The sequence below is a fragment of the Mus caroli genome, chromosome 4 (assembly GCF_900094665.2).
Source record: "Mus caroli chromosome 4, CAROLI_EIJ_v1.1, whole genome shotgun sequence".
Classification (NCBI taxonomy): domain Eukaryota; kingdom Metazoa; phylum Chordata; class Mammalia; order Rodentia; family Muridae; genus Mus; species Mus caroli.
The window spans coordinates 118,408,677-118,420,475 of NC_034573.1; the positions used below are offsets into that span (position 1 = coordinate 118,408,677).

General features: G+C 48.6%; 1 protein-coding gene across 1 annotated transcript; it reads right to left on the bottom strand.

Moving 5' to 3' along the window:
• Positions 1-1,047: 1,047 nt before the first annotated feature.
• On the bottom strand, positions 1,048-4,423 carry LOC110293721 (toll-like receptor 12). Its single transcript, XM_021161582.2, has one exon. The coding sequence runs from the start codon at positions 4,263-4,265 to the stop codon at positions 1,542-1,544; it is 2,724 nt and encodes a 907-aa protein (XP_021017241.1). The 5' UTR covers positions 4,266-4,423; the 3' UTR covers positions 1,048-1,541.
• Positions 4,424-11,799: the final 7,376 nt, after the last annotated feature.

Below are 11,799 nucleotides of genomic sequence, written 5' to 3' on the forward strand. Positions count from 1 at the left end.
GTTTGTGTGCCATTAAAACCTCGTGTGTTTGCAGCAAGCTTGACTGTTGTGGCTTTCTGGGCTCGCGATCCCTGAGACTTGAGTGAGGGTCTCCCTTCAGGGGTCCAACAATCTGTCTGCTCCTGGGTAGCCTCCCTGTTGTTTGGACCTCAGCTGTCAACTCTGTCATAGCCTAAAGTCACCTGAGAGGAAAATCGCAACTGAGAAATTGCCTAGAACAGATTGGCCCGGGGGTATGTTTGTGGGAGGACTTGTCTTGATTGTCAGTTGGAGAAACACATCCAGTGTTGGCTGCACCAATCCTAGGCAGTGGCCTTTAACCCGATAAGAAAGCAGGTTGAGCATAAGCTGGCAAGTGGCACCTCCATGGTTCTTGCTGTACTTCTTGGCTGTGAAGTGAGCTCCTTGGTTGAACAGTAATGCTGTGTGAAATAACAAGCAAGCCTGCCTTGAATTTCTGCCTTGACGTCCCACTTCGACAGAGTGCAACCTGAAATTATTGAGCAGGGGGACCACAAACAAACAAAAACCCTTTCTTCCTTTAAGTTGATTTGGCCTGGGTGTTTTATCACATGGACAGAAGTGAAACTGTAAGACCCCCGAAGCTGGGCCTTTGCTCAAGTCCCAGGATGAGCTGGCCAGCACCCCAGTGTCCCGAGAGAAAACCACACCTGATGCAAACTGCAAGAGGCTTTATTATCAGCTAGCTGAGGATGAAGTCCCTCTGCTGTGCAGGTGACAGTAGGGGGCTTTTAACAGCTAGCTGAGGAATTGGGAGGAGTTGGGAGGAGTTGGAAGGAGAGTTGGCTACAGCTCCTTTCTGGTAAGGGGGGGGGGGAGTGAGCTGCAGCCTCCTCTCCAGCGCCTATCTCCATGTCCTTGGCACAGGAAGGCAGGCATCTCTGTACAGTATAGAAACAAAAAGGTCTTTTGCTGGCTATAGAGAACAAAGAGCTTCTTTCTAGCTGTATTTTTAAAGATCAGGGAAAACAAGCATGGGGAACATCCAGGGGCTTTACCTTCCAGGGAGAAACGTTCTAAGTCGGGGTCTCACAAAACTAAACAGCCTCTATGGCCCTTGATGCAAAAGAACCCACTGGAGCATGAAGGTCAGGCCTGGCCCCAAGTTCTATAGCTTAGGAAAACCTTCCCTCCTTCCCAACGTGCCCATGAATTTCCTCCTTCATTTCCCGCTTTGCCTTCTGCCTCTTGCATTTCTACTAAATAAAAAGTTCAACCAAGCCACGCATTTCATGGATTTAGCAAGTTTACTGATGATCTGAAGATCCTGGGAATGTCACATACCCCGCGGGCACCTTCCATCTCTCAGTTTTCCTCATTCAACTCACCAGGCCCCCCAAAACCTGTGTTCACAGCACATGGATTCCTGCACTGCAAAAGGCTGACTTCAGCCTCTTAGACTCACTGTCCCCAACCCTGCAACTACAGACATACGGACTCCTTGACAGGCAGGCTTGCTTCCCCTCCCCCAACCCACCCCCAAATTCACATGCACCACCCCATACCAGTGCTGGCTGTGGCTACCCTAGCCTGCTCCTCAGCCAAGTCCAGAACCCACTCTTTCTCTCCTCTTCCTTGGGCCACAGACAGTAGTCTCCTCGTCGAAGCAGCCGAGCCAGTCTGTGGTAACCTGGAAGCTGGTGTCGAGAAATGGGTTCCAAGAAGACTAGCAGCAACACTGGAGGGGATGGGGCAGCCAGGAGGAGAGAGGTGACCAAGCGGAGCTCCAGGCAGCATCGGGGGTTACACAGGGCCTGCCCACTCAACACGCAGAGTGTGGTACGGCTGCTCATCATGCTATCTACCACATTATCAACTACATCCTTACCAGGCTCAAAGTCACGCTCGGGGAGACAGAGGCGCAGGCCCAGGCCAGCTGGAAGGAAGCCCTCCAGAGCAGGCAGAAGTTCCTCTATCACCCAACCCTGGTCTTGCCTGCAGTGGGACACGAATACATCAAAAAGGAACCTCTTCCCCTTGTCTCCCTTACCCCTCAGACCCTGGAGCCAAACCCTGAACAAGGCCTGCAGGTAGGGGATCCAAGAGTTCCTGGCTTCTTGGAGGAGAGGCAAGGCAATTAGCATGAACACCAAGGCAGAACTAGCCAAAAAGAGTTTCAGCTCCAACGTCTGGGGGCAGTGGTCCCAGAGAAAGGAGGAAAGGGAACCCCTAGCAGGGAGCCTGTCTTCTCCTGGACATAAGTGATTGTGTCTTATGTATATGTACGTTTTAGTGGACTGCTTAACCCATGGCTCCATCCACGCATTGGCACAGTGGCAGGCCAGATTTGACTCCAGAATGTATATATAGTGAGGCATCTGAGGGCTGTAATCCCTCAGACTGTCCTGCAGCATCAAGTCCTTCTCGTATTCTAGCACTAAGACCTGGAGACTGTGCAGGCGCTGGAAAGCAGCGGCCGACAGTGACTTGAGGCCTGTGCTGGATAGCACTAAGGTCTGGAGCTGTGGAAGGTCACCCACCAGCTCCTTCAGCTGCACCGAACGGGGCTGGGTTATGGACTGAAGCGACGCCAGCTTCAGCTCCCGTAGGCTGGGCAGCCCAGTGATAAGGCAGGGTCTGGAGCTGCTTCCAGCACCCCATACCCTCAAGGACTGAAGTTTGGGGAGCTGCCAGAGGAAAAGGTTGGAGGTACCCTGGGAGCAGAAGGCATCCAAGCTTTCATTGAGCAGGGAAAGCTTCTGGAGAGCAGGGAAGACCCCAGAAGCATTCTGGGACCCCAGCCTCAGCTTCAGTCCCCTGCCGTTTATAGTCAAGGTCTCCAAGGAAGGAAAGATCGATGGGGACAGCCTCCAGTGCTTCGTCGTGCCTGAGGCTATATGAAGCTCTAAGCTGGTCAGATACATGGGCAGGAACAATACTGCAGGAGCAGGGAAAGTGGGAAGCCTCAGGCTCAAGGTATGCAGATTCTTTGCTCCCCAGAACCCAGGCTCTGGGCTCAGCCGTATGTGGGTATCTAGCAGGCTAAGGGTGGTCAATGCAGGCAGAGCCGCCAACCAGTTCTTACCCAGGTGAAGCAGGGGGTTTCCATCCAGCTTCAAGGTCTCTAGTTGCTGGAGATCCTGGAATAGGTATCCCTCCAGGGAAAACAGCTGGTTGTTCCGAAGCAGCAGCTCTCGCAAGTGTGGTAAGCAGGAGAAGGTGGCTGGAGGCAGGATGCTCAACCCATTGCCTGACAGATCCAGAGTCGTGAGTCCTGACACGTCTCCCGTCTCATTCATGCACAGCACGGCGCTCTGCAGTTGGTTTCCGGACAGGTCCAGTCGCTGAAGCCTAGGCATGGCAGTCAGGAAGCCTGGTGGCAGCTTGGTTAGGCCAGTGCTTGAAAGACCCAAGGTCTTCAGGCTGTGGCAGGAAGCCAGAGCCTCCTGAGATATAGATCCTACCTTGCTTTCTTTCACAATCAAGCCCTGCAGCTCAAAGTGGGCAACAACCTCAGCAGCCAGCTCGGCCGTGGCAGTCTGTGCGTACAAGACATCAAGTTTCTGAAGTCCCAGGCCCTTCACCCACACAGCATCCAGTGGTGTTCTTGTCAGGTCCAGAATTTCCACCTGGAGACCCTGGAGGGACCCAGGACTAGCCATCTTCAGATTCCGGTTGAATGACAGATCCAACTTCTGCAGGGTCCACGAAACCCTGGAGGAGGAACTTTGCACCAGATCTGGGAACATACCAGCCAGCTCTCCCACGTCCTGAATGCAACTGAGCGTGACACCCAGCCATTGCAGACCGGGAGGCAGGCGGATACCTGCCTTCTTATCCAGGCAGGGGCCAGAGATATGGAGTCTCTGGAGGGAAATCAGGTCACTGAAGGCATCAGGAGGTAGAAAGAGAGATTTCCCAAGAGGAGAGTCAAAAAAAGAGAGGCTCTGCAACTGTCCCAGGCCCCGGAGAGCTCCTGGCAGGAGTCGGGTAAGGTGCAGACTCAGTGCCAGGACCTTGAGACCAGGAAAAACAGAGAAAGCATCGGGAAGCAGAGTAGACACAGTACCACCGAGGCAGAGCCCCTCCACAGTCCGAGGTACAACTTCCAAGGTCTGTGTCAGGTTGCTCACGGAGAGGCATGCAGCAAGAAAGGATAGCTTGGAGTGGCGGCAGAATGTGAAATAGCGGGAGACCAGGGGCAGTCGGGAGCCTTCGGTCACCAGGCAGTTGGAAGTGCTCCACCCAGTTACCAGAGGCAGGTATGAAAGGAGGAGACCTGGCAGCAGCCAGTACCTGCCCATCTTGACACCAGAAGAATCAGAGCTGAGAGGACTTCAGACTCCTATGCCTCCGGGTTACCAATACTCTCGTCCACCTCAGAGTACCTGCAAGGTCGGGGAGCACCGTCAAAGGGCCACTGTGGAAGCTGGGAAGTGAGGAGGCCGACTTGGAAATACTTAGCACTGAGGCTTCAAGGGAGGGGAAATGACACCAGGGCAAGGTAGGGGGATGGGAGTCTCACTTCCTGTTAGGAGAAAGCAAACAGAGTTTCTTTTCTCGTTCTTGCTTTCTTTTTTACGTGCAGCCCAGGCTGTCCCGTGAGTTCAGATTCCTTTTGAACTTCTGATTCTCTTACTTCCACCCCCAGGGCTGGGATGACGGCTGTGCACCACTAGAACAGTCTGCAGTGTGGTTAGACCCCTGGCTTCTGTGCTGGCTAGGCAAGCATGCAACTGAGCTACATCCCCCCCCTCCAACCCCCCCCCCACAAGTAGAGTCTGGTCTGGCTTTGCACAATCCTCAAGTCAAGCGCCTCTTCTCTTCTGAGCCTGTGTTCTCTTCTGTCCAAGTAGACTAACTCCCGCTTGCTTGCTTGCTCTGTAGGATTGCTGCAAACACAGATTCAGATCAGCTTGGGGTTTTCTCCTTGTTGGTTTCATTATGACTTCCTTTCTTTACTGACCCCCTGGAGTTCTTGGATTAAACACAAATGGGGATGTTTTATAAGCAAAATGATATATCAACACGATGTTGTTGTGGGCATCTTATCAGCTCCTCAAGGATAATGCCCAAAGGCATCTGAGAAGACTGGATGTAGGGAGGGCTCCACCCCTGCTCTCAGACACTGCGGCAAGAAAAGAAAGGCCTTTCCCTCGACCTGAACTGCCAGGACAGGGCTGGGACCTACGTGGGAAGAGAAAGAGAAAGAAAGGAGCTTTGTGGTCACCTCAAACTATGAAGCACTGGACACAAATCAACATCTGTTCATGATTTGAAAAACTAACAGACTCAGAGAGAAGAAAATCCTGTTAACAGCAAATGGCATAGCTCCCCGAGACCTACAAAAGAGCATTTTTCTCAGCATCTCCGACTTACAGCCGAGAACGAGACAACTGAATTTCTGCTGAGTGTTAGAATGGAGGCAGGAGAGTGGCCAAACTGACAGGAACGGCAAAATTAAAGGTTCTAGAGGAGAAACACAACGGCCACAAGGGCAGGACCCTGGGATGCCTGCATGGAAAACCCAAGAATTTCTAAAATGAAAAGTCATAAAACAAAAGGATAGTTAGCAAAGATGCTGAGTATTAGGTCAGGTTTCTTAAAATTTTTCTAATATGCCTGTGTGTTAGTCAGTGTCAATATGCAGAACAAACATGTTCAAATTAAGATGTTCCTAAGAAGCCGGGCGTGGTGGCACATGCCTTAAATCCCAGCACTCGGGAGGCAGAAGCAGGTGAATTTCTGAGCTCGAGGCCAGCCTGGTCTACAAAGTGAGTTCCAGGACAGCCAGAGCTACACAAAGAAATCCTGTCTTGAAAAAATGAAAAAAAAAAAAAAAGTTCCTAAAAATTTAATATGCAAAATATGCAAAAAGACCAAGCATGAGGGGTTAGGAGGCAGGCTTGCAAGGCATTGACGGGTAGTCCAGGAGCCCAGGCAGGATTAGCAGCTGTAAGAGAGGACAGGTCCATGAGTGATAGAACCCTGGAGGAGCATTGAATAGCTGCAACATAGAACCGGTGTCTAAATATCTGCATCTCTCCAACTTCATGGCGCTGATCTTGCCTCAAGAGGCCCCCAAATCAGAGTGGCGAACCCCGTGTATAATCAGTTCTGGTAACTTCCCTGAGCAGTGAGCAAAATGGGGGTGGGGGTGGGGGTGGGGGTGACGACAGAGATGCTGGCAACAGAGGATGAGAAATTAGATGTTGTTCATAATCCCTGTGCCCAGGCAGGGGGATCACAATTATGAGGTTAGCTTGTACTACATTGTGAGTTTCAGGTTCGACTGAGCTAAATATAAAGACCCTGACTGAGATGGTCTGAGAGAGGGTGAGGAGTGGAAGGAAGGAGGGAAGAACAGAGCTGAAAATTAGAAAGCTAGGCCATATACCCAAAAGTTAGGGAAAAAATTTTTTCTGAAGAAAAACAAGAGTCTCACTTTCTCCATTTATACAATAACCCACATCCAACTAGACGTCCTAGCATGAACACCTGTCAAACTGGGCTCAACACAGGAGCAGTCACTTTCAGATATGAGGACATTGTCACAGGGCATTTGGGTTGCTCCAACAAACAATACCATAAACCTGGAGGACATGTACTTTAAAAATAAATGTCAAGGGCTGGCCAGATGGCTCATCAGGTGAAGGTTGCTGTCAACCTGGTGACCTGAGCTGATCCCCAGGACCTACCTGGAAGCAAAGGGAACTGACTGACTCGTGAATTTGCCCTCTGACTGGCACATGCACCCACCCAACCCTCCACACACAAAATAAACAAATCAAAATTCAGGATAAAAGACTGTTAAAGCTGGACTGGTGGCTCAGTCCGATCCTCACAAGACTGAAAGTCAATCTCCCTCTGGGCTCCCGAGTGAGTTCAAGACCAGTCTGAGAAACAAAGTGAAACCCTGTCCCCGAACAAACAAGTAAAAACTCCGCAGGCACAGCTCTGTGTTAGAGGTGCTGGATACATGGAACCTTAAGTTCAGCCAAGCTGCAGCACTATAAATGGGGGAGGGGATCTATAGCTATGATAGATAAGTGGGAACTTAGAGATGGATTAGCTATGAATACCTGCTGCTCTTCCAGAGGACCAGGATTTGATACCCAGCACCTATGTTATGGCTCACAACCATCTGTAACTCCAGTCCTAGGGGATCTGATGCCCTTATCTGGATTCTGCAGGCACCAGTAACACAGGCAGTAAACAGACATACATGCAGGTGAAACATCTGTACATATAAAATAGATACATTTTTAGAAATACGTTTATAGAGAAATGGGGCAGAATATGATAACTTCAAATAACCCACGGATCAAAAAGAGAACCACTGTGAAAACCAGAAAGCGTTTCGATTGAATAATAAGGAAAATGCTACATAGTGAAACCTGCTGATAAAGATACGTAGTATCCACGGGGGAAAACATCCTCTTTTAAATGTCTGTGTCTGAAAATCAACACCAAGTCAAAAGCCATGCCACCCAGACATGCCCAGTCTCATCTGGAAACCAGCATCAAAAGCTGCCAAGCCCGGCGGTGGTGGCGCATGCCTTTAATCCCAGCACTTGGGAGGCAGAGGCAGGTGGATTTCTAAGTTTGAGGCCAGCCTGGTCTACAAAGTGAGTTCCAGGACAGCCAGGGCTATACAGAGAAACCCTGTCTCGAAAACCAAAAAAAACAAACAAAAAAAAAAGCTGCCAAGTCATGGACTATGTGACATCCTCAGAAGATTAGAAAAGGAACGAAGAAAGAGTCTCTCTTCCCACACTGTGCAGTAACTCCTACAGATAACCCTGCTCATGAGAATCAGTCTAACTGTACCAAAGACGTCAAACAACGTCTTCCATAGATGAGGGCCTTGTCTCTAAGGTGTCTGGGTTGCTACAGCATGATAACACAGACCAGGTATTTTTAAATGGGCAAGAATTTGGGGCCAGCTGGAAGTGGGAGGAAGAAAGAAGGTAATGAGAGGATGTCAGCAAAGACAACGACATATATGTGCATGCATGATGAAACTCACTATTCTGTATGCAAACAAAACAGTAAAACACCTGTAGAGCCTCCAAGATCACTGTAACTTGTTTTGATTGTCAATTTCAAAAGCCTGGGAAGAGAGAACCTCAATTGAATTGCTTCCATAAGCTTGGACTGTGTGCGTGTCTGTGAGGCATTTTCTCACTTGCTAATTTATGTAGGAGAGCCAAGCTTATTATCATTGGTAGCACCCCAAAGGCAGATGGTCCTGGGTTGTATTAAAAAAAAAAAGTAGCCAACCATGAGCCCAGGAGCAAGCTAGCAAGCAGCATTCCCCCATAGTCCTGCCTCAGCTCCTGCTGGAGTTCCTGTCCTGATGTCCTCAATCATCTACTGTGGCCAAGAAGCATAAGATGAAATAAACATTTTTCTCACCACATTGCTTTTGGCCATAGTATTTGTTACAGCAACAGAGAGGCATACAAGAACAATTACAGTGTCAAAAAAAAAGTATCTCATAACTAGCTAGGATGGTTACTTAAAATAGTTTTCTGTATTCCAAATGTGTTGAAAAACAAAAGGCAATTTATACAGTCCAGGGTCTGGGAAGCCTCAGAGAAGACATAGGCCGGCTTGGATGTCTGGTGAGGGCCATTCTCTACTTTCAAAATGGTACCTGCATCTTCATTCTGCCCCAAAGCAGGTACATAGCAGGAGGTTGAAGGGCAAGACAGCTGAACAGTGTATAAACCTTCTTTTATAAGAGCCATAATCCCATCCACAGAGGTGCAACCTTTACAGTCTAATCAACTTTCAAGACCCTGCATTGGCAGCATGTGAATTCATGTAGAAACCATGGTGATGGTGGTAAGGACGATTATCCCCAAGAGAAGGGGAACACGAGAGGCAGGCTCTACAGCCGCCAGGCCTCTCTACCTGTTGGCATTTCTGAGCCAGCCCAGGGAGCAAGTGAGGAGCCCAGATGACCACACCTGCCTTACTGAACCAAGAAGCCAATCACCAGTCAGAACACCCGCTGCTCATGGGGCAAAGTGTCAGGACAGAGCTAGCCAGGGAAAGGATGAGTTCTAGAAAGCCTCATAGGGTCTTCTCTGGGCTGAACACCACACTGAGTGTTCAGGATGAAACCCTGAAGGCAGAGGCAAAGGACAACTGTGGGAGAGCTGTAAGAGCAGTCTCCTCCAGAGTTCTTGCAAGGCTGGGAGACGCTTATGTGTAACAACCCGAAGTAAGGCCATGGTTCAAAACAGAGCATTCTGCTGAGATTAAATGACAAGGTCACAGCTTAGCAATAGGATTTGTGATGGCTATTCTTGGTTGTCAACTACATCTGGAATTAATGAAAATGCAAAAAATAGAGGGCACACCAAGTGATCTTGCTTCATTCTCAAAGTAGGGCCTTTAGCCCCATCTTGAGGCAGGAAGGCACGGCCTTTAATCTGAGTCTTGAGGTGTAACCATCACTGTGGTTTCTACATGAATTCCCATGCTGCCAATGTAGTGTCTTGAAAGTTGATTAGACTGTAAAGGTTCCACCTCTGTGGATGGGATTATGGCTCTTATAAAAGAAGGTTTATACACTGTTCAGCTGTCTTGCCCTTCAACCCCCTGCCATGTACCTGCTTTGGGGCAGAATGAAGATGCAGGCACAGCAGGCTCTGTGTCTGCCTGCTCTTGCCTCACTAACCATGACATTCCTTGCTCACAATAGAGCCTACTTCTTCAGGATTCCAGTGTCTATTCTAGGTCAGCTGAGACATCCAGTCTTGTGGGCTGAGAAACTTCTGGATTCTTGGACTTCCCATTCATGGCCAGCCATTGTTGCATCAGCCTGTAAGTTATTCTAACAAATCCCCTTCAAGTGGTTCTGGGTCTGCAGGCAGCAGGAAGAGGGAAAGACCGTGGGCCTGGCTTGAGCTTCTGAAACCCAAAGCCAACCCCCAGTGACATACTTCCTCCAACAAGGCCATACCTCCTAAGAGTGCCTTCCCCTGGTGACCAAGCATTCAAACCCATGGGCCTATGGGAGCCGTTCTTATTCAAACCACCACATCTTTAAAGTAACCCAGAGCACAGGCTTAAATGAAAATGTTTAAATTAGCAAGATAACCCCACACACCGATCCCTGCCCAGACCTCAATAGCCACCAATGGAAAACAACAAAATTCAGCTTGTCAATAATATATAACTTAAAATGTCCAGCACTTAATGAAAGTTATAAGTGAAGAGGTAAGAAAATGAGACACATGATGAGGGGGGGTATGGATGAATGTAAACACACCCAGGAATGGCAGAGATTGGTGGGGTTAACAAAATGGCAAACTAGCACATATAAATATGCTCAGTGTGCTTGAAGATTTAAAGGAAAATATGAACATAATGGGGAAATGTTTTAAATGAGATGAAACTTCTGGAACTGTTGCCCCCACTGAAACCCGAAAGCTCATTTCGGCACTGTTCCTACCATGACAGCAGCTCTAGGAAGTGATAGCATATGGATATCTCAATGTTTTCACAGATTCATTGACTTCCAGGGATGTCAGCAATTGGGACAGAGATCTAGCTCTGTGATGTCACCCCCAGAAGCCCGAGGGGCTCCAATAACCTTTTAGGGACGGGGCCAAACTAAGATTTGTGGCTTTGACACTTTAGAGTTTCAGGCCAGGCCAACCAGAAGCACCTTAGAGGTTTTATAGGAGACATTTTAATATAGGCTTACGCATGAAGGGTAAGGAGAAAAGAGGCACCCAGAAAGAAAGACATTCTTGAGTGTGCATTGCTTCCCAAGAGACAGCGTGGGTAAGGGCTCCTCAAGGGAACATTATAGAGAGTAAGACATACCCAAGAATAGTAGGAATCCTTAAGGAAGGGTTGCAATTAATTGTCTTAGCATTAGCCATAGCTACCTTTTTAAAAAAAAATTTTGTAACTATCAAAGTTCTATTTCTACAAGTTACTAAAGTACCTTATCTTTCTCTTCTCCCTCTGTCCCTTTTGATAGCAGAGATGAGCAAAATGACTCCAATGATATCATGGATGTTGGATAAGGTAAAACCAGGGTCCCTAAGTGTATACAAGGGGTTTAGTCAGTGTTCGTTTCCTGTGAGTTCCTGGAGTGATGCCGAGGAGACTCCAGCAGGGAAGGAGGGAAGGCCTTGAACAGCTGGAAACCTTGGTTTTATCCTTGCTTTCCTGCTGGCAAGAGGCTTCCGCTGGGCTCTAGTGTGAGGGGTTCCTCTCCTTCCTCAGGTCCCCACGTCTCCTCCGCTTTTCTATCCTGCCTCAGGTCCACAGTGGGAATACAGGAGAGGATGTGAGGAGGACACACCACACATAGAAACACACTGAGTGTCTGACCTCTCTTCCATTTTACACGAGGAATTTAAGGCATCGTAAGAGCTTTCTTCTGTGAATCACTGTTTCAACCAAGATTCAGTCAACAAGCCAAGCCACCAACCTTCTGGCTACTCAAATCGCCTATACCAAAATAAGGATCTTTATCTTCACATCAATAAATTCAGTCCAACTCAAAAGTCACATGATCACGTCCTTGGTCTAGCATGCTCAGAGTCTGTTTCCATCAGTGTCTAAATGTTGCCAATAAACCACCATTATTTTTCTATCCCTTTTTGCCTCGCTGCTGGAGTTGGACTTTATAGAAACTGCTTTCTGAGTATTGAACGATGTATCTTTAGTTCTGCATCTCCGGTCTCCTAAAGTGTTTTCTCCTCAGACCCCCTTTGTCTCCCTCTCCACTCTCTGTCCCTTCCTTCTCCTCTTCCTCCTCCTCCTCCTCTTCTCAGATCTTTCTTCCTCTTCCTCCTCTTCCTCCTC

Coding starts and splice junctions, on each gene's coding strand:
- LOC110293721 (XM_021161582.2), bottom strand. CDS start 4,265: ATGGGCAGGTACTGGCTGCTGCCAGGTCTCCTCCTTTCATACCTGCCT.